The 27,409-nt window shown below is 40.0% G+C and overlaps 1 protein-coding gene across 1 annotated transcript in view; it reads right to left on the reverse strand.

Moving 5' to 3' along the window:
* Positions 1 to 4,098: 4,098 nt before the first annotated feature.
* Positions 4,099 to 27,409, reverse strand: part of piezo1 (piezo-type mechanosensitive ion channel component 1) — a 109,691-nt gene continuing 86,380 nt past the window's right edge. Inside the window, exons 27-57 of the mRNA XM_053332665.1 lie at positions 26,859 to 27,024; positions 26,403 to 26,492; positions 25,691 to 25,773; positions 24,852 to 24,920; positions 24,607 to 24,707; positions 23,591 to 23,735; positions 23,081 to 23,155; positions 22,728 to 22,900; positions 21,769 to 21,881; positions 21,033 to 21,376; positions 20,661 to 20,832; positions 19,404 to 19,517; positions 18,206 to 18,382; positions 17,280 to 17,538; positions 15,696 to 15,884; positions 12,886 to 13,071; positions 12,493 to 12,745; positions 12,026 to 12,152; positions 11,750 to 11,897; positions 11,372 to 11,524; positions 10,860 to 10,921; positions 10,574 to 10,732; positions 10,121 to 10,268; positions 9,803 to 9,991; positions 9,440 to 9,532; positions 8,666 to 8,838; positions 8,162 to 8,284; positions 7,971 to 8,047; positions 7,282 to 7,471; positions 4,940 to 5,081; positions 4,099 to 4,701 (exon numbers count right to left, since the gene is read on the reverse strand). Coding sequence (XP_053188640.1) covers positions 4,579 to 4,701; positions 4,940 to 5,081; positions 7,282 to 7,471; positions 7,971 to 8,047; positions 8,162 to 8,284; positions 8,666 to 8,838; positions 9,440 to 9,532; positions 9,803 to 9,991; positions 10,121 to 10,268; positions 10,574 to 10,732; positions 10,860 to 10,921; positions 11,372 to 11,524; positions 11,750 to 11,897; positions 12,026 to 12,152; positions 12,493 to 12,745; positions 12,886 to 13,071; positions 15,696 to 15,884; positions 17,280 to 17,538; positions 18,206 to 18,382; positions 19,404 to 19,517; positions 20,661 to 20,832; positions 21,033 to 21,376; positions 21,769 to 21,881; positions 22,728 to 22,900; positions 23,081 to 23,155; positions 23,591 to 23,735; positions 24,607 to 24,707; positions 24,852 to 24,920; positions 25,691 to 25,773; positions 26,403 to 26,492; positions 26,859 to 27,024 — 4,616 coding nt within the window. The 3' untranslated portion in view covers positions 4,099 to 4,578. The remainder of the gene's footprint in view (positions 4,702 to 4,939; positions 5,082 to 7,281; positions 7,472 to 7,970; positions 8,048 to 8,161; positions 8,285 to 8,665; positions 8,839 to 9,439; positions 9,533 to 9,802; positions 9,992 to 10,120; positions 10,269 to 10,573; positions 10,733 to 10,859; positions 10,922 to 11,371; positions 11,525 to 11,749; positions 11,898 to 12,025; positions 12,153 to 12,492; positions 12,746 to 12,885; positions 13,072 to 15,695; positions 15,885 to 17,279; positions 17,539 to 18,205; positions 18,383 to 19,403; positions 19,518 to 20,660; positions 20,833 to 21,032; positions 21,377 to 21,768; positions 21,882 to 22,727; positions 22,901 to 23,080; positions 23,156 to 23,590; positions 23,736 to 24,606; positions 24,708 to 24,851; positions 24,921 to 25,690; positions 25,774 to 26,402; positions 26,493 to 26,858; positions 27,025 to 27,409) is intronic.

A 27,409-nucleotide genomic window follows, 5' to 3' on the forward strand; every position in this document is an offset into this window, starting at 1 on the left:
GACATCTAGTGGGGCTGAATGTTATATAATGCACCTTTTTAAACAGTTTTGAACCAGAGTAGCTTTGTCTTTAAAACAGATGTCAGCAGTTCTCCTCGTCACACCTGCACAGTTTTTCAGGTACTCGGCAGGTCGGTTGTTCCTTCATCTTAAATGTGTTTCGATAACATTACTAGCAAGAACAATGCCACCGCCCCCAGTTTTTTTAGTCACATGGTAGCTGAGGTCAAGATCTCTCTGTAACTGTTAGTCCCAAGTCTTCAAACATGCACCAAGGGCAGGGTTCAAAAGGTCAGTATTTCAAAGCAGGAGCCATGTAGAAACATTATACTGACATGTGTTGCTCTCTAGGTCAAGACATTTCCAACAATGTGTTTGATTCAACTTTACAACAAAGTTTTAATTTTCTTATTACATATATGTCAGGCCTAGTTTCAGAGAGCACTCATATATAAAATGAAGCTGAAGTTTGTTTATTCCTTTCTTTCTTTCTTTTGGAAATACTGATGAGTCACCTTCAGGGATTACAACACTGCTGGCAATCCAGGGCACATTACTACTGCTTGGAGGAAGGCATGGTTTGTATGTCAGCATGAAACAGCCCATTCAGTCAGAAGTAGTTTCATAAGCCAGTTCAAACTCTCAATGAAAGTGTTTTGGTGTTTTCTCCAGAAAAGTCAACACAGAAGACTGTACAAAGGAAATATGGACATATGGACAAATAAATTAAATGTATGAAATACATAAAGGGGATAAGGGCAAAAATGAAATGTGACGTGCACAAAAAATATAACAGTAAAAGTCTAAAGTCTGTTAATAAAATATATGAAAGCAACAAGTGCAGGGATTAAATGTGGAATGTTTAATAACTTTGTCCTCATCCTGTTTATATGGCCAAGGTACAAGATTTGATGCACATTCACACATGCATACACACACACACACACACACACACACACACACACACACACACACACACACACACACACACACACACAGATACACATTGAAGTGCTTTATTGGATGACACAACTCATGATGATATGTCAAAAGCTTCAACAGCTGTGTGAGGTTTTGTACCCTTTTTGCTAATCAGACATAATGTAACACTAATAAGATTGCTTATCTCATCAAAAATGAAGTGGTTTGAAAACCACTGTGAATCACTGACTCTAAAGGTCAGCTGTGAATCACTGACTCTAAAGGTTCACACAAGGGACTGAGACCTTAAATTCAGCCCTAGGACACTGAATTGAAAGTATGTTTCCCCTTTCTGTAAGTGCAGAAGGCCACAATAGCTGATACCAGAGAGGAAGAAAGTAAAACAATACGGGACAGTTCCTGCATCTCAGCTGTTCCGCTGAAGGATTTATTGTCCCTGAGGGCCAATTAAGAGGAACTGGTCCCAAATTCATTATCTATTTATGACAGATTACAGACCTGAAAATCTTAAAGCTTATGACACATCCACCTATAATATGGAAAACCCCAGAGTGGGGCAAAAGGCACCCAATGTGAGCCAATGAGGATGTGGCACTTAGCATCACCCAAACTGTAAGGTATATAAGGAATTAAAAATGCATATTCAGGACTTCTTCTACAGAACTTTTGAGTGAAGTAGACCAAGTCCGCAGCTGTGTATAATTCTTTGCTTTGTCAAATAAACACTTTGTCTTTTGAACTCTCAAACATCGACTGCATCCCTTTCTTCAAATGTATTGAACATGTCAAAATAAAAACAAAAATAAAAAATAATGTCTTACAATTTAGCTGACCAAATTTTAGGTGATGTGATTAAACTGCTAGAAGTACTTAGTGAAAGTAAAGGGCATATAACTTCATTTTGCCAGTAGGCGGCACTATTACTATGATTCAATATGGGCCTGTTGCAGGTCTTCATACTGGGACACTCATCGAATGTGAAATTTGGGAAAGATCTGAAGATGTGGAGTGAAATGACAACACTTTTTTTCATGGCAAAGCTTCAAAATTTGCTGCTTTGCTTTGGCAACATAGCCTGGGTAAACCCATGCTCTCTTTCCAGCAACATTCCACTTCTTTCAGAAAGTTAGCATGGCCACCAAGAAAAAATATTCGCCTGAGATAGGGAGCAAATCACAGAACGGGGAGGCGGGCTCAAGACGATGACGCCTGTAGAGCCAGTATGTTTACATCTAGCATGGCGGCCACGTAGGTGCAGCAACCATTTGAAGCAGTAATAGATTGTGTGCTAAATAAATTGGAAGGCAAGTTCACTTTGAAATGATTTTTCTTTCATAAAAAGGAAATGTTTGCACTGCTCCCTACAGGCTCTGAATATGTCATTGTGTATCGTTGATATGATTGGCTGTAAGTTTGTCCAGCAGTACAGAAGCATTTGATTGACATTCGTTGATCCCGCCTCAAATACGAGGAAATGAACGGCTCTGTCGAAGACCCTACCTCACTGGCATTAGGTCTGAAGGCTTTTTTGACCAAATGTGAGGTTAACATATTCAACCTGTTAGGCACAGGTCATAAACGTTACCAGTAGGGGGCACTATGACTACAACTCAATATTGACACAGAGGTTTTAATAACATTTCATGGCAGAAGTCTTTTAGATGACACTGCTCAAATTTGAAGTTAGTTGGGTTAAAATGCAGGCCTGGAAATGGCAAAAACAATATATGAATATATATATAATAAATATGCCAACCAATTTAAAGGTTGGGGGTTTTAATTTGACATTTCTAGGGGACGCCCTTGAGCCATTTTATCACACCCAAGGCCACAACCCATAAAATATAAAAATAGTACTTCTGATGCATGTGCAAAGTTTTGTCTATTTTCAAGCACCTTTAGGTGCGTTTCTTTTGGAAGAGGAAGAATAATTCTTCCAGTTTCAATAGGGCCTCTGCACTGGTTGCCTGAGCAAAATCAGTGAAATGAAACCTATTATTATGTGAAGCATTTACAGGAAATGAAACATGTTCCTCACCAAATTAGTAAAGCTTCATTAGTGGTACTACAAAAAAACAGGTGACACAACAACATATGGAGCATCAGGGAGCTGTTTGTTGAGCTGATCAGTTAGAAATAACACAGGGAGGTGTAGTACAAGCATAAACAGCCACAGTGATGATGATGTTGGATGAAGAACTGTAGACGAGCAGCACACTTCCAGGTAAACCACTCATTTTACCTCTCCCTGCTGTGTAATGGAAAAACAGTCACAGTGTGCCAGCCCCACTCCAGTCATGGCTCTGCATGACTACCCCCAAAAACAATGGAAAAGTATCCATGTTAGAAGAGCAGAGCAGTAACTAACTGTCATGCTGTGTATGAACAGATGAAAATATAAAGAACTGCCATGAGCTGACACTGATGCTGACGTTGACTCTCTGGAAGTACAATAAACTGAGTGTTCAAAGCAGTCTGAGACAGGTGCCTTTTTGCCTTTTTTCTACATGTTATCTCATTTTTTACACTTTAGCCACATTTAATATGAACATCAGACATTGTAACACTATACACATGACTGAAAATAAGTTATGATTAAGAGTGATGAATTAAGAGTGATGAGTCCAGCCCATCAGTCATCTCTATTTAATCAATATTCTCTTGATAACCTGTGAATTTACTGAACAATCTAGGACAAGGCTTTTCAATGTAGAGGATTGTTTTAATTCTTATAGGTTGCACATTCATATTACAGACAAGCACTTTTACCTTTCTTTTGGGGGTTCAACATGAAATTTAAGTTCCTTTCTCTACATTTTATTAAGAAACCTTTAAATCAAACATTTGTCTGAGGGTGTCATGAACTATAAATAAAGGAACAATTTATAATTTATGCTTAAAAATGGCAACTTAATGTAATCTGTGGGAACTAGATCAGCAAATCTGTTGTCTGTCTTCTTGTCTTCAAGAAGTGTGATCAACAGTTCTCTCATGAACCAGTCTTATCCACTGCCCCTCTATCTGGGACCTATGGTGGCATGCAACTGAAAGAGCTGCTTTTTATTTTCAAGTCCAAACTCAGATTTCTGTTTGATTGTCAGCATTGCATGTTTTTAAACCTATCAGCATACTGATACAGTAACTGCAGCTGGTTCAACCTACTATCAGTTTACATTTTTTAGCCACACGTCCTTCATTCGTGGCTCAAACAGAGAGCAGTAATAATGTGTCTCCTGTGTGATCTTCAACCTCTGACCATTAACAAACACAACTCAATTCAACCAATTTTTGCCTTCCATGGGCGTAGTGTTCAATCCTACAGGACAGACATTCAGCTGCCTTCAGTCAACACACACACACTGGAACAGTCATTCCACTCTCAATAGTCTGTAGTTTAAATGTTTTGATGAAAGTGCTCATGCAGCTGTGAAGAATGCGTCCAGCAACAGGAGACGCTTCATACAGTATGTTTGTTAGGGTACATCTCCTTTCATGTGTCTTCTTGGCTGTAAGTCAATATTCACTCTGGTAAAGAGTGTTCTCAAGAAGCCTTTCATGTGCTGTTGTTGCACATCTTTGCAGTCTACTTTAGATTTCACTGTATTCTATTACAACAAACAATAATCAGTCAGTCAGTCAATATCTGTCTTGATTGTGGATGTCTCTGGTCCATTTGATCATAGTCTCTGGAGATCTGTACAGGAAGATCAGTTTGGAATAAAGTTCCTCTTCCAGCTCAAGCTCTCCTGTCTCACGTACCTGAAACAAACAGAAACACTAGTTTATGGACAAGGATTTCAAAGATATGATTTTCCAGGACTTCAACAACATGGAGATTGCTATGACACATTATTCAAACATAAACATTATAAAGTCTATGCTAATAACCACTAATTATAACAACTTGGTGTACACTCGAGTAAATGCATGAACAGTGTTTATGTGTGTGTGTGTGTGTGTGTGTGCGTGTGTTATTATTCAAACACTGCACACTGACCAGGAAGATGTCTGTGCAGAGCTTCAGGATGCGGTCCACACAGGGAAGCTCCTCAAACATAATGGAGTGGGAGATCTCACTGAAGAAGCCTCGTACAAACTTTCCAATGACTAGAACCACAGACACATACAAACCCATGATCCTGGGAGGAGAGAGTAGAAAAGAGCAAGTTTATATTCAAGAAGGGTTATGGGAAAGAAGAATAATCACAATCACTGTTTGAAAATGAAATGAGCCAAATGACTTACCTAATTGTATCCTAAATGTTTTAGTAGCCTAAATGCACCATAGCGTAACAATACTGTAGTTACCTTGTATATTTGAAAAACATCTGCAATGTTACAGCGCCATAAGGGAATAAACTGTAAATCTGGCATTTTGCTGAATTGGGAAATAAGTGACAGATGTGTTGAAACCAGTGATGGGAATAACGCCGTTTAAATAAACGGCGTTACTAACAGCGTTACTTTTTTCAGTAACGGGTAATGTAATAATTACTAATTACTATTTCCATCGTTACAACACGTTACAAACTGAAGCTAATCTACTCAGCGAATCTGTTCTCATCCAACTTTTTTTTTTTGTGTGGGTGGGACAACCGTGATGATGATTGGTTAAGGCAGAGTAAGATTTCATGGTAAGCCAATCAGAGGCAGTGTTTACACATGCACACAGCAGCCTCACACAAACAAACTAGCAGAAGCTACAGCAATGGTGAGTTCGGAGGAAAAGGTTGCGTTTTTAAACTGGAAGTACAGACACTATTTTAATCTCTTTGAGGTAAGAGGCAGGAACATACATGTGAAATGTACATTATGTATCAGAGCGAAGTATTTGTCCACGTCCGTTACAAGCAACTCTAACCTTTTTTTTTTTTTTTTTTTTTTTTTTAAGATTTTGTTGGCATAGACGCCTTTATTTTTCAGTAGATAGACAGGAAACATGGGAGATAGAGGGGGGTGTGACATGCAGCAAAGGACCTCCGATCGGGATTCGAACCGGGGTCGGCTGCGTAAATGGTATGCGCTCTAACCACTCGACCACCTGCGCGCCCAAGCAATTCTAACCTAATGAAGCATCTCTCAACGGCACACGCGACTACAAAACTTGTGGCCAAAAACACAGACATATTTATACTTTTTTTTTTAAATATTATTTTTTAAAGTAGTTACTTTCCTTAGTAACTAGTTACTTTTATAATGGAGTAATTCAGTTACTAACTCAGTTACTTTTTGGGAGAAGTAACTGTAACTATAACTAATTACTTTTTAAAAGTAACGTGCCCAACACTGGTTCAAACAGGAAACTTTAACCGATTTTAAACAAAAGCTCTTTGATGATATTTACTTATTTATGATATTTACCTATTTATGATATTTACCTGTGTCCAAACCTACTGCAATGTCTTTATCTCACAAACACAAACAACACATACACATACAGGCACTTCTCTTCACTGTAATTTGTATAATCCAATCTTCACCAAACTTGTTACAAATACTAAATAAAACCTATCCATTTGTTTATGGGTACTTCTTACTGTTCTTCTGTAATTTAGTTACAATTTTACAAATTTAATTCTGTAGAGATAACAAATTCAACCTACAGTAAGAGACATAAAGACACTGATAACCCTCTTTACATACAGCTTCACAGTTAGTTTCAAAGTTCAACTTTTCATCAATGACAGTCCCAAGGTATTTATAAGATTGCACAAGCTCAATGGTCTGACCCTTGATCAAGGTGTCTTAGAGGTTTCCTCCTAAAATCAATGGCCATATCTTTTGTTTTTAAAATATTCAGTAGGAGTTGAGACTCAAAAAAGTCATCAATAACTGAGTCATCAGTATACTTGATGAACCCCCTTCAACTAGGCATACATGAAAATAATTTAAAAGTATATATCACAGATAAATAAATATATAGATATCTAAATATTAGAGTGCAACAGTAGAGCCATATATGTAGTGCTTAGTCCCAGTGTGTGTGTGTGTATGTGTGTGTGTGTGTATGTGTGTCAGGTAACCCATGTGCACATGCTAAACATATTTATACATAGTAACACCACCATATGGTGAGTTATACAGCCATGCAATATCTCTTGAATTCATGATTCAGTTACAACTGGCTTTGATCAATCAGTTCTATGAAATATGATGGCCTTTCACATGTAGGTGGTGTTATAGTACAAATGCCACTTAAATGACGGAAACTTTGATTGGCAGAAAACACACATTTTCTTCAGGAAATGTATATTCCAGTTATGATATTATTATTACTATATATGTTATCTTCTCCAGCTTCCTCCATGTACTTGTGATTTATGAGTGTGTGTTCCTCACCCGTATCCAGCCAGGAAGCCCAGGCTTGGTGGACTGACTTTGTCATTGAATATGACCATGGGTAGAACCCCACATGAGGACTGTTTACAGCCTGCGATGGCAATGTCCCACCACTCTTGGTTCCCACTGCTGTTCAATGTCCTGTCACTCTTCAGGGACAGGGTTATATCCAAGTAACCATCTTCATTACCTAAAAGCCAACCAATCAGCTGTGTTAAAGCAGACACTTTGAGAGGTGAATGATAAATACAAAAAGTTATATAATATCCAGTTGGAGAACATGTTGCTTACTGTTGGTAATTAGTCTATTAGTAATTCTACTTCCATATAATGCGCATCATTCTGCAAACACCCAAACAGGCACTTTGCCAGTATTGATGTATTATTTCTTTGAGACAGAATGTGCTCTGCAACACCAAGTTGGTCAAATTAATCCAGTAAGAGAAAACTGAAATATTCAAGGAGTGGACATCTTTAGCCAGTGATACAATGATATTTAGCAGTGACCTTCCTCATGTTCATTTTGCTGTTACTTCTGATTCAGTCCTGTTGCTAATTAGCCAGTATCTTGAGTTTTGTTTACTCCTTCTATGACTATCTACTCTGATCCTAGGTATGAATCTGTTTTTCAATTAAATTAAAAACAAATGACGCTGTATTCATTCAACAATAAATCATTGAACTCTGACCTGATAGTTGACTGACTGGTTTGGCCTCAGCTCCATTGGGGGCACGGATGTAGTTAGGAAACATATTAGGAATAAGCCTGAGAAGAAGACAATTTATAGCCGTAAGTTACATCCAAATATGATAAATAAAACAGAACACTTATATTATTATATAGTATTTATAGAACAATCCTTCCAGAGAGTGAACGTACACAGGTGTAGTGCGATTGCCGACCAGTAGTGAGGCTAGATCTGCTCTGACTGGGTTCCCAGGTTCCAGGTCAATAGAGTGTCTTTCAAAAGTGTGTTCCACAGTGCCTCCTTTACCCAGGTCCCTGTTAGAGAAAGAGAGGCATCTATGATCAGCTTTTAGAGATAAAAACATTTAAAGGCACATCACAGATAGCCAGTAATATCACTTCCATAGCAGAAACACTTCATTTGAAAAACTAAAGTCTATCAGAATTAAAAGCTGTCCATACAGTGTCTTAAGTTATCTTTGTGGACACATGTTATTTCACTTTTGCTCATGTATGTCACATCCTGTCTGTAGTTTCCATTGTGTTTTAGTTTGTGTCTTATTTTGAAAAATGTCCTCCTTGTGTGTGTGGTTATTTTTACTTCCTGGGTTTTCCCGCCTTAGTTGATTTCCTCATGTTTCACCTGTGTCTCTGAAATACAATGCCATTGTGGAACAATTAGAGAAAAGGCTTTACCTTTGAAAGTTCCAGGCTAAACGTAGTGTTAAGTCGACAGGGCTTCCAAGCAGCTCTTTAATAACTTCCTGTCTGCTGGGGGGGCTGATCCTCCACACTGATCCAGAGCTGCCCTCAATCATGGCTGTCACAATGTCGTCATAATTGTAGAGAGTGATGAACTGCATGGCTACCTAGATGTGCATAAACACAAAGGTCTCATTGAGAAATAGATACAAACAGAGGCACCACACACACACACACACACACACACACACACACACACACACACACACACACACACACACACACACACACACACACACACACACACACACACACACACACACACACACAAACATGTGCATGTGTTGATTTAAAAATTGGATCAAACTGGATTTTGAAAGTGGAATCCCAGGTGGAAATTGTACCCTAGAATAGAAACAGCGCATAAGTAATTCCACAAATTGCTTAAAGAGGTGAGACGGAGAGAAAAAGGCTGGAAAGGCTTTTTTGTCCTTCCTCTTTAAGAAGCTGCTCAAAGAATGAACAGAATTTTAAAATCCAAGCAGACAGAAACAAGCTAATTTTGAGCAGAAAGAGGGTTTTTTTAACCCAATGTGTAATGTTTATAAAAATAACTTGTAATAACATCATATCCAGACTTGTGTGATCATTTGTACAGTGTAAAACTGATTTAGTGTGTAATTTCTGCCAAAAAAAGTATTCACAGTAATCAGACAGCAGACAGTACATACAGACAGGAACATAAATCACAGTGTAAACAGCACGCACCGCATTGTCTCCAAACTCTTTGGTGAGGTTATTATATTCAGCCTCTGTGAAGGGCTTGATGGACTGCTGCTGCACACTCATGGTGAACAGGGGCTGGACACACACACACACACACACACACACACACACACACACACACACACACACACACACACACACACACACACACACACACACATAAATTATAAAGACATTAAAGGCCATATCCATGTATCCATATACATGTATAATATGTGACTTATTATCAACATTCTGCAGATACTAAATGATCTTTAAAATAATTTCAATATGTAGCTATAGCTGTAGTTTTAAAGTAGTTGTACTTTTTACTATATTAAGTGACGGTAATGAAATATTGAATACCTCATATCCTCCCAGCTTGACAGTCACTGTGACGTCAATGGGGTGGTTGACGACACCCACCACTGATCTGACCAATGAAATGAAGAGAAGGGGGAACCATATGATGCAGATCAAGAAGAAGATGATGAGTCCACCCATTCCATATTTCACTATCTTCTTCTTCTTTTGGCCTTTAGGCTGCGGGTATTTCTGAGGGCAGAAAATCTGATTTTTAGACTAAATACATGACCATTATAGAAAATGTAGGTTTAAAACACTTCCACATTAGCTTCACTTTTCAGACTGGCTGTTACATGACTGAATGTATACACTTCATACCTTCTCTGTCTCACGGCTGCATTTGATGATGAAGATGTTAGCATAAATGTCCTCCACACACATCCAGTTGGACAGAGACAGAGTGGTGTCAGTCCAAACCCAGTCCATCACTGCTCGCAGCTCCACCAGGAATGGCACCAGGCGAAACCTACACACACACACACACACACACACACACGCATGAATGTTTACAAATATGCACAATGATATGAGTGTATGTAGATATGATAGTGTCAATATACTGCATGCTGATTCTTGACCCATTTAACTCTGTAAGTATTAAGTTTCACAGATCAACATATCCACGGGATTGTGGATTGTATCCATGAAAAAGGACTAATAAGTATACTGTATATACATAAAATATAAATCAAATTCAAACTGAAATACATCTTTGATCTTTAAATGATGTTCAGTGTACTAAACAGGTCAGATAGCTGCAGGATTACTTACCCTTGGAAGAGGAACAGGTTGAGGTGGTTGTATTTCTTGGTGAGGAAGTTACCCAGAATGCGAGTGGGGTATCCACAGCGGATCTGATAAGCTGACAGGCCAAAGTAAATACACTTGACAAAGTACCAGAGCTGGGCCACAAAGTTCTGATTGAACATCCTAAACAGAGAGAAACAGAGTAGCACATTAAACACAACTCAAATGTGTGCTACAGTACTCTCAAAGTGATGAATATTTTACCAAGACAGCCCAAAGTACAAGTCTGCAATGTATAATTTGACTTCACCTTTCAGTGACAGCAGGCAGGATGAAGAACATCCAGATGTGGATCCCAAACACAAGGATCACCTGGTGGAATGAAACCAAAGAATGTGGATAGAAAAGATGGAAGGAAAAACTAAAATGATCCAACATTTAAAATGCAGAAAATCACATTCATAGAGGTGTAAAAAAATGAAGAGCAAAGTAATACTAAACATGCATTTTACATTTTAGAGCTGTAAAAACACCAAATACATATTTCTTTTAACCAGACTTTTCCTAATGTGACCCAGAATATTAAAAAAAAAATCAGCATTCACACATGTTGTTATATTCATCATATTCTATAAAATGTTCTCCTGGACCATAAAATAGTGATTGTGAGAATAATAAAACATTTATTAATGACTGACGGGGCATTTTTGAATTTAAATTGGTGTAGAGCTATTATGAGTCAGAATATGAACAGTATGTAAGGGTTAAACAAACAGACAACCAGACAGACAGATATGTGAATAATCTGAATGTGAACTGAACCTGAAAGATGAGTTTTCCCAGCACAGCCTTGCGCAGGTACAAGGCTCTATCAATGATCATGGTGCTGAACTGGATGAGTAGCATAACCAGGAAGGCTTCAGGAACCTGGTCCTCTGATAGGCTGGAGGCTATATCAGCTGCTGCACTGTGTTTCTGAAGGAGAGGAACACGAGCTAACTGATTAAAACATTCTGTTCAAAATATGGGAAATGTGTAAATAACTTCAAAGTTGTTGCACTTGTCATGTTTCCACTTTGCAATCAAAATGAAAGTGCAATGCAAGCAAGTAAGTTAACTTAGAAGGCCTGCTCAATTTAGATAGCTTGTGTTTTAATTGATAATCAGTGAATAATTACAAAACTTCCATCCATCACTCACCCCAAAAGCCCAAAAGCCAAAGATGATGATGATGAAGTCGATGACATCAGTCAGAAACATGAGTGCATAGACATCAGTGGCAGCTCTGTACTCAGCATGGACAATGTCTCTGAAGAAACCCTGAGCTGGCCTGTACACACTTTGAACACTGCAGAGAAACAACAGGACATTTCAGTAATGCTTTAAAGGATTGATCAAAAGAATATATTGATACATGTTCTTACACTGAGAGGACATCTGTATATAATGACACAATAGCTACAATACTCTCCTCACCCTGAGATGCAGACATGTTTGATCTTTTGTCCTGCAGCCAGCAGTCTCTGACTGGCTGCCTCTCTCCTCCTGCCTTTCTGCTTCTTTGTTGCTTCTTTACTAGAATCTGCAGTCTCAGATGTGGAGTCTAGTGGAACAGACAGAAGAGAGTAACATGGGAGTGATTGTCTAATTGTCTGCTTTGAAAGATTTCAAAACTTGCTGAATGCAGAACCCCCCAAAATCCTAACATCAGAGAGAGGGTCTCAGACACTGTTAGACAATCAAAGAAGAGTCTTCAGAGCAGAACAGTGCAGTGACACTGCTCTCTGTTGTTAAAGGTCAGAGATGAAACAAGCTTGAAACTTTTAAAGAGAGAAGCTGCCTTTCAGGCTGCTGTTAAGTTGCTCTTTCATGGAATGCAGCCAATGTTAATAATTTCAATCTACATATTAATCTACAGTGCATAGTCTAATGAAAGCACAAACCTTTGCTGCGTTGTTTTTTGGGTTGTTTAGGTTTCCTACGGAAGCGAATGGTGCTGCTCTTCTTTGGGGCTTCCTCTATCACCTCCTCTTTGTCTCCTTCTATTTTGTCCACTGTCAGGCTGCTGGGAGGATCTGACATGTCCTTCACTGCAGGCAGAGTTTCCTGTCCATCCTGTGCTGCTGTTGGTTCAGCTGCAGAGGGTTGTGGACTAGCAGCAGAGCTGGTGCTTGGTTCAGCAGAGTCCACGTTATTCTGCATTAATAAACAGTGGATTTAAAGTAAAGTAAAGTCTGATGTCTTAACAGCACTTCAGTCAATGCCCAACAACACATTCATTCAGTCACTGATAAAGGACTAACTAACAGCTGCTAATATCAAGTATTTGTGCCAACCTTTTCAAGCTGGTCCAAATCAGTCACTTCCAGGTTTTCCAGGGTTGATGTTGAGCTGCTTCTGCCCTCCTTCTCTTTGTTCACTCCATCTACATCTCCTTCTCTCATCTTTTCTTCATCCTTACAACTCTCTTGTGAGGGACTTTGCTCCTCCAGAGGGCCCTCGTGGTCCCACAGGCCATAACGCTGTATGTGGATGCACACACACACAAACACACATGCACACGCACACACACACACACACACACACACACACACACACACACACACACACACACACACACACACACACACACACACACAACAAACATAGATACACACACAGTCATGTTTCCATCATTCCAGGGGACATTACATTGACTTACATTAATTTCCCAGATTCTTACCCAAACCCTAACTCTTACCCTTAAACTAAATCTAAAATTAATTTAAATGATTAAATGATTTAATTACTAATTCACACATGTGCGCACACACGTGCACAAGGCCTTTTTGCTTTAGTGTTGCTTAAGTAGTAATTCATTCAGTTTTCAGGAGCTGGTCTCAGATGATACAGCAGTTTACTGAAGGCTTTACTGAGGATAGGTCTGCCAAATCATCCCTCAAGTAAATCTGTAATATGTTGTTTCAAATATAAGAAGACAGAACACAGTTCACTTTAGTGAGGCATGTCAATCTATGTTTTGCTATGCTAAGTATCTGCATGCTGGGGCGCCGACAAGGGGGGTAAAGGAGACGGATTCTAGGGGCCCATGATTGAGGGGGGCCCAGAGAGGCCCCTAATGATGATGAAATTATAATACAGAAAAAATAATGACACTAAGTTATTAACTAACATATAATCACAAATGTTTTATTTTCAATGTCCTGGTAACAATAACTTTATTTGTTTTGTCACACAGCGCCACAGCGGGCAAGGAGGAGGAGACAGCAGTATGCCTCAAAAATCAGGCAGCCAAAAAAGAAAAGAAAAGAAATTAAGAGAGGAGAAGGAGTTGAAGGGTTGACAATATGTCACCCAGTATTTAAAAAAAAGGTGGGTTTGTTAGTTGTGGTGGAAAGTTATGGAATATTTACTTTGTCCCTGTCTGTGGTCTATAAGCTCGCTCACTTTTCTCACCATGTTAGCTCAAGAAAACTCTGGATTTTTACATTTTACTGCTATATTAGTTAAATAATCAATCCAGTCAAACATTTATCAAGCTGTTCTTATTCAATAATAGTTGATCTCCCCTCTGTCAAAATGATGCCTCATTCTGAACAGAGTCAAGTGCACCAGCAGCTGCAGCAGCAGCAGCTGTCTGTCAGCCCCCAACTTCCCCTGCCCCTGAACCAGCCCCAGTGCCCCCACATGAGGAAGGAGGTGAGCAGCTGTGTGTGTTGAAATAATAATAATAATAATAATAATAATACATTTTACTACAGTCTCAAAACAATACAAAGGTGAATCTGTTATGGGAAAGATTAATTAAAATGAATGAAATAAAAGTCATTTTGAACAATTTTAATGGTTTAAAAAGCATGAACCCTTTTAAAAAATTAAATAGAAGACGTGCAGTAAGAACAGAGGAGAACATCTGTGGTGTGTGCAGCAGACTGGGGTGACTGCTCTCAGCCCAATCAGAGAAGTTTACATGTTGGTGACTATGCTATTACAAATACAGTAGCTATATTATAGGAAATACTATATAATTAATGTATGTCATGTACACTCTACAGAGCCAGGTCCAGGACCCTCTTCTGGTAATGATAGTCAAAAATACCATTAAAATGCATAATTGTATGTAAAATAGCATCAAAAAATTCTGCCGCTGTGTTGGGGGGCCCTGTAAAGATTCGTTTCATGGGGCCTAAAATCCCTAGCGGCGCCCCTGTCTGCATGCACAATTTTCTCTATCACAACATTTGTTCTGTGTATTTTAATGTGTACATTTTCTATGTATTAAGTTAAGTTAGGGCTAACAGCTTTACCCTGCAAATACAGAAGCAATGCTCCTTTATTTACATTTTTTCTGGCTCGAGTCCCACAGACCCTCAATTGTCTTTTGATGTGCAGGTGACTAAACTAGTGAAGTCCTGCTTTGTTCAGTTGAGACATTTAAGTAAGATAAGGTCATTTCCCTCATTTGACGAAAAGGTCATCCATTTTTTATATCCTCCAGACTTGACTACTGTAGCTCCTGCACTTTATTCACATCTTGGCAGGAAAAACAACTAAAACTGCAACATATACAAAAGCTGCCAGGATTTGAATAGAAAGCCTTTAATGTAATTGTATTGTTAATACAACAACGTTAGGAATGCTACTCTTGGCTGGTGCATTAAAAACACAGTACAACATATATAAAATAAATAAACATAAAGTATAGGGTAACAATGAATATAGATGTAGTATGCACCAGAGTAATATGAAATGAGTGTGAAAATGACAAGAATGATACAGTATTATTGCATTTTAACATGTTCTACCAGTCCTTTCTGGCCTTCACTAGTGGCCTGTGAGTTTTAAAATGTATTGATGAAGAAGTCTGTGACTGTCCTGACCTCACAGCTGTGGAACTCCCAAACTCAGTTTCCTTTTTTAAATCTCTTCTTAAAACTCATTTGTATGTCTTGGATTGTATTTACTTCTTGCTTTTACTATAAAACACTGTAACTTTGTTTTGAAAAAAGTTTTGAAATAGCTATAGAAGTAAAGTTATTATTATTATTATTATTATTATTATTATTATTATTTTGAAAATGAATTATGCCCTTGTTGTTCTCAGCATGAAGCACAACTTAAACCAGTGCTGTAAATACTGACTTACCATGAGCAGTGATCTATGGAAGAACAAAGCCAGCAGCTGAAGAAGATCATATCTGATGTAGTTGTCAGTCTTCTCCAGGCCCAGGATACGAGGTGGGAAATAAGGCTTGTCTTCATTTAGAGTCATCTCATAAACACTGTTCCAGGGGAAGAATCCAAACTGGAAAAGGTATTTTACCACCACCATCACCTGTAGAGAGGAGCAGCACAACAGCACCACCAGTCAGAGAAGGCAATACACTCTCCATCAGACCAGTCAGTGTAATATGAAAGCTTTTGCTTTTCTGTATTGGCACTTCTTTTGGAATCATTACTGAAATTTAGACATTGGATTACAATGGTGAGATGCCTGTTTCTCCAAATCTAATCACTTGTAATTTAGATATTATACCTAAATTTACATTTACTTTTAAAATGTAAGCACATCATACCATAGTCAAATAAATACTTTCAAATCAGCTTAAATCAATTATTTTTTTAATTAGCCCTGTTTTCATCTTATTTCAATAAGAGGGGCGGGGGCAGGGTTATGATCTGTATGTTGAAAAGCTGTACAAATTATGTTTGGTGGCCATTTTTGGTATTGCACTTAGTTGCACTGAATGTCTATTTGAGCTTTTTTGGTCTCTAGAGTCACATGACGCTGCTAGAGGGTTTAAGGTCACTTGAGGACTCCTGAGATAGGCATGGCCTGACTCATTTTATTTTCCCTCCCTTTGAGTGCCTTGGACAGCATCTCCTGTGAGTAAATGAAGAACATGTCTGTTGAATTATAAATAATATATAAATATTACCAAAAAATAATTTACTATGTGTTAAGTTAGTATTTTAGTGACACAGCCACATATTCCAATAGAAATGAAACAGCAAATAGCTAAAATGTGAAGCTATCACTGAAAAACTGAGGTAATACCATTTTAGTTATACAGCTGTAAAACATGTGGTTTCAGTTGTTACATACTGTATTGGTTTCTTGTTGTTCTTCATGTTGTTTCAGCTTTCAGTTAACTTTACTTTACTTACGCCTCTGAATCTGCACAAGCATGCTCACCATCTAAGTGTGAACTGACATTCAATCTGAGGGCATAACAGAACCTTTATGCAGCCCCTCACTTCAGCCTCAGACGGTTTTAGCACCTGTCTCTTTAAGGACCCCCTCCTGAGAAGCCCATTCTGTTCTGATTGGCTACAGCAGCTTCTCAAAGCGTTTAAGCCCTGGCTTGCAGGGAGCATTAATACATACATTATCCTCAAGTTTTGGAACTTTAACCATGTTTAACATATGATATCATAATAGTACATAAATAACAGAAAATCACAAAAAGCCTAATACGTTCCTTTTTAATATAAAGGACATAGGAGCTTTATAAGCCCTCTCTGTGTGACTTTGGGGACTCACAGTGATTGGATCCAAAATGACATAATGGCAGAGAGCAATGTTAGGATCACTGATGCTTTGCATTGTATTTTATGAATGTGTGTTGTATTGACTTGTATTTTGTATGTCTATGGTTAAACAATATGAAACATATTGCACCTTTCCACCTCATCTATAAGTAATAGTTCATAGTTTGAATATTCATACCTCTGTGTATACTATAGCAGTCATCCAGAACTTCTTGGTTGGTCTTGGGACAGCCAACATAGCCCACAGAAACACCATTATAGGCAGCACCAGTGAGATCACTGAGGCACTGACCACATTGTTTAACACTATGATGAAATAGCAAACTAGCTCAGAGTTGGCTGCTAGCAGGTTGTACATGGCAAACAGCAGCTTCAGCAGACGGCTCTGGGTGTTGTAGAACTCTCTGCTCTGTTCCAGCTCCTCAATGAAGAACTGCCTGCAGAGAGAGAAGGGGGAGGTTCATTTATTCATGAATTTATAGAAAACTTTCTAATAAACTATAGTATCCCTTTCACACAGTCATGACTCATACACCCCCTTTACAAGAATTTTGTTATTATTGCTTTTAGACACAGTGGGCCTGATTTACTAAAGGTTTGAGTGTGTAAAAAGGTGTGCAAACTTGACCTCACTTGCAAAAAATGTGCAAGCTGATCTACTAACACGACACACTGAGGCTTGCGTCTTTCACATGTGCAAGATAATAAGCGCAGTCCATTTAGTATGTTTGCCATAATGAATATGTAATATGAGGCATTTTTACCCGTGTGCAAAATACAGAGAGGAGAAAATGCAAATGTGTTAATTTAGCACGGGCATTATGATTTATTTTTATTAATATATATTAATATGTTTACCTCTTCCACTAGAACCTATAATTCCATGGAATCAAATTTTCTTTCTGCTCGTCCATACTCTCCATTAGGACACACAACCCTGATTTAAATACTGCTGTCTGCACATGTTCTTATTTCCACAGTTATTCTTAATAATACCCACAAAACTCTTTATTCAGGAACTTAGTAAATCAGGCCCAGAGTGCTTTGTGGTTGTCACTGAAAGCAGTAACCAGTGTAGAGAATATGTGTGATTGCTGTGTCTACCTGTCTCCCAGCAGCTCACTGGCTGTTCTGGAATGTCTGCTTTGTTGTTGGGAAGGGTCTGGTACTATCTCCATGCTGCTGAGTGTGGGGTCCTCAATCAAGAGGTTCTCAGTGCTGTGGAGCCTTGGCCTGGGGGTAGAACGACCTGCTGCACCCCTGCTATCCACCTCCAGGCAGCTGAGAAAGAGATTGACAAACACACACACACACACACACACACATAAACATTCTAAATACATAGACATTTGAGAAACAAAGGATGCAAAGTGAATTATTGTACAGAAATATTATTCCAGCAAGACATTAAATCTAAATGCTCCCTAGATAGAGATTCAAACAACTGTATACATGAGGAACCAGCTGTCAACAACAACAAAACAACACAAACCTAACACAAAAACACTTGCAGTCCACACAAGTTTAAAGGAGGTGGCCTACATTTCAATGACTACTGATAGCAGAAGGAATGAAGGAATTAGAACCGGCCTGAGGGCATTACATAGAATTCACTTGACAGTACATGTTCAGATGAACTAATCATTCCTTTTGCTTCCTACACCACATTTTTCTTCCAAGGGGGCACATATCTTTTAGCTGGACTCCAGAGCAACCTTTTCAATGTCCTCCAGACAACCTACTGAACCAACATATGAATGAAAATGTTAAAAGGCTTCCAATAAAAGGTTGATACAAGTTTTATAAAATATTATTACAGACACAAAAAGAGTTAACCTTCTGCATTAAGTGAATTCTTCATTGTCCACACTTGATAATTGACTCTGTTTGCATCAAACTAGAGTTGGAGTCAAACACTGTTCCTAGATATGTGTCATCTGTCACAGTCTGCTCTGCTCCTCCCCTGCTCTGCTGCTCAGCCACACCCCTCATCAGTCTAACAGCCTTCACCTGCTGCTCTCACCTGCTCACCATCTCCAATCAAGCCAGTATATGAGCAGCCTCACTCCACTCACTCTTTGCCAGATTGTCTTTGCTTCCATGCCTGACTCTCCAGCACTTACTCCCGGATTGCTTACCTGTTATCGACCCGACTTGCCACCGACCACCGCCTCTCGTCTCAGTCCCGGTAAACCCACCAGCCTTCTGTTCCTGACCTCGAGTATTGCCTGTCTGTTTTCTGCTCCTCGTCTGCCTGTGGCTGGTTGGCACTTGGCCGTTTTCTGCTCATCAAGAAACCCACCTGATCAGCTTCACTTCTCCAGCGGGACTTCCATTAGCAGTGAGTTTCCCCTTACCTGCCATGCTCACCTGGACCTGGTTCTCTGCTGCCATCCTCTGACCTGCTGTGCTTATTCTGCTGAATAAAGACTGTTATATACAAGTTCCTGGTTCTATTGGGTTCACTCCATACCCGTTACAGTACAATCTGGCCAGTTATGGACCCAGCGCACAATCCCTCACCACTTAGTCGCCTCGAGACGATTGAGGGCGTCCTGCATCAGCATGAGGCCATGATGACTGCGTCTGCTGCTGAGGCCAGACAAGCTGCAGAGACTCATGGACAAGCGCTAGCAGCATTAGCTGGACAAATGCAACAGCTAGCAGCCTGCCTCTCCCAGCTCGCTCCATCTGCTGAGTCCGTCCCTGCTTCCGGAGCATCGGCTTCTGCTCCTGCACCTGTACCAGCCTCTTCACCGCCCAGAGATGCTCCCGAGCCCCGGGTGGGAACCCCGGAGCGTTACGACGGTGATCGAGAGACTTGTGGCCCCTTCCTCACCAACTGCTCTCTTCTGTTCGCCCTGCAGCCCCGCACCTTTGCCACAGAACCGGCAAAGGTAGCTTTTGTCATCAACCATCTGACAGGCAGAGCTCGACTGTGGGGAACAGCTGAGTGGGAGAGACGGTCTTCAGCCTGTGCTTCGTTTGACCTGTTTGCTACCGAGCTTCGCAAGGTTTTTGGGTTCGAGAATTGTGGTTCGGAGTCAACAAGGGGACTGATAGGCCTGAAGCAAGGTGAGCGAACGGTGGCAGATTATTCTATTGACTTCCGCACCAGAGCCAGCCAAGGCAGTTGGAACAGTTCTGCCCTCTGTGAGGCCTTCCTCCACGGTTTGGCTGACTATATTAAAGATGAACTGGTCTCGCATGACACCCCCATCACCTTGGACGGGGTGATTGATTTGGCCATCCGCATTGACCTACGTATCCAGGCCTGTCGACGAGAGAAGCGTCAGGGGGGGCCCAACGCTCTCTTCCACCTCGCTCCCGTGGGGGTACTACAGCAGCCAACTCCACCCCACTGCATCATCAGGCTGAGGATCCTGAACCCATGCAGTTGGGTCGCACCTCCCTCTCCCCGGAGGAGAGGGAGCGCCGCCGCAAGTCTAATCTCTGCCTCTATTGTGGGGCAGCGAGACACTACATCTCCAGCTGTCCAGTAAAAGCCAGAGCTCACCAGTAGTTGGGGAGACCCTGGTGAGCTCAACTGCCCTTTCACCTCCCCAAAGCCAGAGACCTCTGTTCCAAGGCCGTCTTCTGCTCCCGGATGGGCCCCACACCTTGGCTATTTTCATTGACTCTGGGGCCGATGTCTGCATCATTGATGAGGAGGTGGTCCCTCAGCTGGGGCTCAAGCGGGTTCCTCTGCCTCGTCCAGTTCCTGCTAGAGCCTTAGATGGACACATCTTGGGCACTGTCACACATCAGACCTCTCCTGTTCACCTGCTGCTTTCTGGTAATCATCATGAGACAGTCCAGTTCCACATCCTCAGCTCTTCAGATCAATCCAGTGGCAGTCCGGTTGAAGCTCCCACGTTCCATGAGAGTTCACCCTACCTTCCACGTATCCAGGGTCAAGCCAGTCCTCAACAGTCCCTTGGTCCCTCAAGCACCAGCACCTCCCCCTCCACATATCGTCGATGGTGGTCCGGTGTATACAGTGAGGCGCCTGATTCGCTCTCGTCGGCGTGGTAGAGGTCTTCAGTACCTTGTGGACTGGGAGGGTTATGGTCCGGAGGAAAGGTCCTGGGTTCCTGCTCGCCATATCCTTGACTCCACCCTTGTGACCAACTTTCATCGGCAACACCCCGACCAGCCAGCCATTGTGTCTCCTCGTCCAGGGACCCGCACCTTACCCCCCGCCTGTTCAGGATGTTGGGGACCGTTCTGTCGGGCACAGTGGAACCCTCCTCCAGACCCCCTCCACCCGCCCAGCTGAGGAGATGGCCGTGTCTGGGTCCCAGGAGTTCACTCCATACCCGTTACATCATCATGTGAACATCATCATGTATAATGCTACCTATTAGTTTACCTCTGGTTTTCCTAAAACCAGTGATACGTTTTTAGTTTATAAAACATTAGGGTGAAGGAATATATCTTAATGTGTAGGAAAAAAGTAGCTGCTACAATATTAAACAGCTGGACAAATCAAACACAAGGCTTTCATTACACCTCAATATACCCAATGCACCCCCAAAAATCCACATAAAGCTATGTAGAGTACCGCTGCCAGATTGTGGAAATGACCTCATTCACACCCCAACAGGTTCTACCAGTGCTGCTTCTTAATATGTGCTTCAGTGACACACACTCTTTTCCACACAAACCTGTATCTGGTGGAGTTTTCTGCGTCAGTCTCATCCAAACAGGTCTCCAGTGTGGGACTCTCACTGCCCTGAGATAACTGCTCATCTGTGGAGTCTGCTGTTGTATGATGCTGCTGTTCAGAGGGAGATCAACACAAGTTAGAGTGTGAGAGTTTGTTTGTGTGTGTACTGTATGTGTATGTGTGTGTAAGGGCTGCTCAATTATGGAAAAAATCATAATCACGATTATTTGGGTCAAAATTGAAATCACAATTATTAAAACAATGTTTTTTTAACTTTAGAAACTGGCTGCATTTATTGGACATTTTCTTAATTAATTTTCTCTCTCTTTTTATCTGCCGCTTAACGCAACACACAGTTTGCTGAGCGAGTTAAGATGACGATCGTTCACGCATCACATCCTGGTTTTTAATAATTAGTCAGTGAACTCAGCATCGTCTGACGCAGGCTGGAAAATCTGCACTTTTATTTACAGTTAAAACATTTCGCTGTGTGTTTCAGCTTCTGTCAAACTAACAGATCTGCGGTGTCTTCCTGTTGCTTTCAAAATAAAATCTTTGTTACTGTGCGCTTCTCATTATTATTGTTATTATTATTATTATTAACAAACAAAGTTGGGGCTTGTAAATTACAAGAGATTCCCGGGAGAAAAGACAAAACGGGAGAGCGGCGGGAGATTGGTCTAAAATACAGGAGAAACCCGGGAAAACAGGAGTGTTGGCAGCTACAGCGTATGCTGTGGAGGAGGAACAGAAATATACATGCACAGCTTTTTGCAAACTGTTTAGTTGAATAACGGAAAATGACAAAAAAATTGTTTCCCCCCAATCTTATTAGATTTGAGATCACTTGACCCTAAAATCGTAATCACGATCAAATTTCGATTAATTGAGAAGCCTTAGTGTGTGTGTGTGTGTACATTTCCAAAGATCAGTCAAACATCTCCATGTTGTGTTTACCTGCTGTATCTTGTGTATGATGAAGTAGCGTTCATTGCACAGAACAGTAGATGTCTCTCTGTACTGTTTAGTCAGCAGGTTGAGCCACTGAGTTAGTCCATCCACCATGGCCAGAACTATGGCCCATAAGAAACGCAGGATATCCAAGATCCTCTGGACCATCTCACCATGACCTGTAGCACACACACACACACACACACACACAGAGAGAGAGCGAGAGAGAGAGAGAGAGAGATGCCTCCCATGTAGTGCACACTGTAGACTAGACACACAGATGACCACATACTACATGTAGACACAGCAACATGTTGGTGAAATGTAGAGGATGCAAATATAAAGTGAGGTGAGCCTACCAGACTGCTTCTCCTCTGGCTCCTCCACCTCCTCCTGGATTACATGGTCCTCAAACACATCATTGTCCCCACAACCTACTCACATAAACACACACACACACCACAACAATGTTTCATCACTTCAGAGGACTTTACATTGATTTACATTATTACCCTAACCCTAACCTACTGTAATATACCTTTCATTCTCCTCACTTCAATATCCACTCCATTTGAACACTAGTCCTCCAGCTAACTTATCAAGACATGCGTCCAGGTCTAGCCATGTAACTAACACAGTTAATTCTCCACTCATTCCTATATATATATGTATATATATATATATATATATATATATATATACATACTGTATATATATATATTAACACCTTCCCCACCCATGATTACCAATGCTCTTCTAATAAAGAGGTATATTTACATATTCTATGGAGTTCTCACAGTTTATGGCCTCACTGTGTCTTAGCATCCACTGACATCCCTGACAGTAAAAAGGAATTAAAAATGTCTAACCTATCACAGAACAAGACTCCTGTTGTGAAGATGCTTGTTCTTCTCCCTCTTTCTCTTTTCTCTCAGTCCTCCTTAACTGTCTCTGGCGTTTCTGACGTTCTTTCAGAGCTGTTTTCACGTTGGACACCCACGCCTGGTACGCCAACTGAGAGAGAGAGGAAAACAATTAACACATGTATATTGGAATTTCAACACCGCATGTTAACAGTAAGAAAACATTATGATACAGCAACTGTAATTTACATTATAAATCATCAGTTTAAAAGCAGATATTGTGAATACATGACTCTTCTACACAAAGCTTTTCTGCAGCATTAGAGCTAGGATTGGACTTGTTTAAAGACCGTGTAAAGTGAATTCAAACATTTTCTTATAAACACATTAAATAGGTCATAAAATTATTTCTAAAAAAGGTGTAAAAACCATTTCACAAAATGTGTTTCAAGATTTCTGTGTTCAGGATTTAGTGGGCGGGTCTGAAAATCATTAGCATAAACCTGCCCTGCTGCTGTAGAGGTATAAATACATTCAGCATACTGCTACTACTACAGTCTACAGTTAGCTAGTTAGCTGAGTTAGCTGCCGAGTTAGCCGCCAAGCTAGCCGCCGAGCTAACCACTGTGTTAGACGCCGAACTAGCCGCTGAGCTAGTGGAAGAAAGCTCTAAGACATAGCATCCATGTTTCTGGTAGAGGTGGTTTGGTAGCAGAGAAAGAGGCTGAGTTTTACACAACTTTGAACGTTCATATATTTGGCGATTTTTTAATCATTCAATTTTGGCAGGGTGGTTAACAACACACTTTTCTGTGGTATGTCAAACTCAGAACACATATTTATTCTTACTTTACACTGACTTTAAATTGGTGTCTGGTCATGTTGTTGTCCCGCTGCTGCACTACAACAAAGCTGCTGAGTAAACTAGAAATGTATCATTATAAGGCTCCCATATATTGATTGACTAAATGTAGCATTTCAGTAACTATAGTGTGAGTTGTTGTAGGAGTTGGGTGTCTGACCTGACAGGCGGTCTGTTTCTGAGGCTTCTGTTCTTCAGACTGCATTTCCTCTTCATCCTCACTGTCTGATTCAAACAGGTAGTACTCTCCTGAGTGGAGCACTATGAGTAGAACAAACACATTACAGTATCGATCTCTACATGGAGATCATCTTAAATTGGATCATGAGGACAACTTCATTCATACAGTCAGTTTTTTTTACCATCAGCAGCAGTCTCAGTGTTTAACTGGAGTGTGTGTCATACCTGTTGCATGGTCCAGCCACGGTTGATACCACTTTTTCTTCCCAGACATTTTCTTGTCTGTATCGATTTCTGGGAAACAAGAGCATGTTTAGCTTAGACTGTGTGCTGCACAGGACAAACATGTTGATGGTTCTGCTAACCTTAGTAACTTTTATGGACTTAATGTCAATAAAATTAGCAAGAACAACTTTAAAGGCTGATAATATGCTAAATGTATTTTTGTATTTGTTTTTATTTGTAAATGTATATTTGTATGTATTGTACCTTTCAAAAACTTTCAAAGCTTACTAAGTGGTTTAAAGATAAACAAATATATCAATACTGCGAAATCCTAGTATCTCCAGTTTTGAGGATTTTCATGTTTTCAGGTCATTTGAAGACAGAAATAAGAACTGACGGATATAAAGGATGAAAGAAATAACACTGTTGCCAAGTGCTTGCTCATGTGGAAATGTTGGGCCTCTTTAAAATTAATACCTGAAGAGTTCGGTTTAGAACCTGCTCTATGTGTAAAGTGCCTTGAGATGACTTTGTTGTGATTTGGCACTATACAAATAAAGATTGATTGATTGATTGATTGATTGATTGGTTGACAAAGAACAGGAGGAATCAAATATCAGTATTAGCTAATATCAGTATTATTTTGTTAGCTTTTATCATTTTGAATATAACATGCTGTTCTACAAAGTAAAATAATAAGTACAATACTCCTACTGGACTTAAGTCTGGACAGATAGACATCACCATCTTTATGGACCACATTCAGTGGACCAACAAAGACATGTTTGTGAAATCAGCTGACTGTAACAGTTATCTTCCCATAACCCAGTGAATCCTACCAGCACTCTGACTCTCATCTGATTCTTGACTTGTCTTGTGTCCGTCTCGGTACTTCTGCTGCTTGGAGCGAATTCTCTGCATCCTGAGATGACATGATGAGGAAGAGAGGAGAGGAGACAGAAGAATGGAATGAATGTGGACTAATGTAACTCTGTGCATTCTGTATACATGTTCACTCACATCAAATGTTGATCCACAGCACAACATTTAGGTTCTAAAATTGAGATGTCTACATACATTGTTTTTTGTGTCTATGTCAATATTTTATTATAGTTTTGACAATAAAACACATGTTCATTAGATTTCTACCAAGACATATGCTATTTGTTTTCATAATCATGGTTCAGATATTTTTGTCAGGCTTTCTATTGTTACTATGGAGGTTGCTGTGGACGCTTTTATCCCTGAAACCACATGTTGTTTTGTCTTTGTGTTGTGGAGTTATTTGAGCTGGTATGTTATTTGTGTCGTTTTATGTAACTGTTTGATGATGTTCTTTCAATTAAAAAGTTGATTTTATAGCACCCCAGAGATGAAATGATTTTGAAATCTAAAGTTTGTCCAGTTAATTCAATGCAACATTCCATTTTTAAGCATTTGAATTTCTATATGTTCTTTGATGGACTATTACAAACCTACAGTATTCACAAAATCAAATTTGACCTGCTGCTCTTAACACCTGCTGCACTGTACTTTAGTGTGAACACTTACGATCTCTTGAGCTGTGACAGAGATTTCTTCTCAGCTTGTTGGTGGAACTTAATATTCTTCTTGATACTGGCTCTGAAGAGCTCAAACCCTCTGGAAGGAAAGAATGGAAGGAAAGAACAGAAGTCATCTTGTGTATACAGTAAAACATTGTATTAAATATTGCCTTAAAATTCAACTAAAGTTAAACTTGAGCTAACTCCAAGTAGACCTTTAATTATTTGAATTACATTATTTTGTCACATTGACTTTTCCCAAAGTTCAAGAATGCACATGAATTCATTATTATTGATTATCTCAGTGGCTCCTAAACCCTTAGCTTGTGTAAATGAGTTCTGACCAGTTCAACCAAATAGGGATTTTTCTTTCTTATATTCTTTTATTCTATTTCTTATTACTTAAATGTGGCCCCTCAGATTTTGAATCATCTCATACATACATACATATATTATGACTTACCTGGAGGCCTGTTTGGCAGAAGCCTGCAGCTCTGCCCTCACATGCAGGAAGTAAAAACTGAGGAAGACCCTCCTCTGCAGCAGCAGGAAGAGAAAACAGATACTGTCCCAGATGATCCCAGCTTCTTCTACTGGGAGACTACATGTTCTGTCACTCACTGTATTTGCTGTTAGGAAAAAATAAAACAAAATGACACACACACCAAATCAAAAGTAACAGTCTGTCACTGCTTCTGTCTGATCAAATATCATGTGATATGTGATATGCTGCTACTTTAAAAGACATTCATATTAGAAGTCATAGCTGTGGATAAATAACCATCTAATACAGGGGTGTCAAACATGCGGCCCGTGGACCAGAACCCGCCCACCGAGGGGTCCACCCTGGCCCACTTCCTGTCTTCTTTTCCTTCCTTCTTTTACTTCCTTCTTTTCCTCTTACTTAATTTCTTTCATCCTTCCATCTTTCCTTCCTGTCTTTTTTCATTCCTCCTATTCTTCTTTGTTCCTTCCTTCCATCTTCTCTAGCCTAACCCATAAAACACAATGTGA

This window comes from Scomber japonicus, chromosome 14 (assembly GCF_027409825.1).
Source record: "Scomber japonicus isolate fScoJap1 chromosome 14, fScoJap1.pri, whole genome shotgun sequence".
NCBI classification, from domain to species: Eukaryota; Metazoa; Chordata; class Actinopteri; order Scombriformes; family Scombridae; genus Scomber; species Scomber japonicus.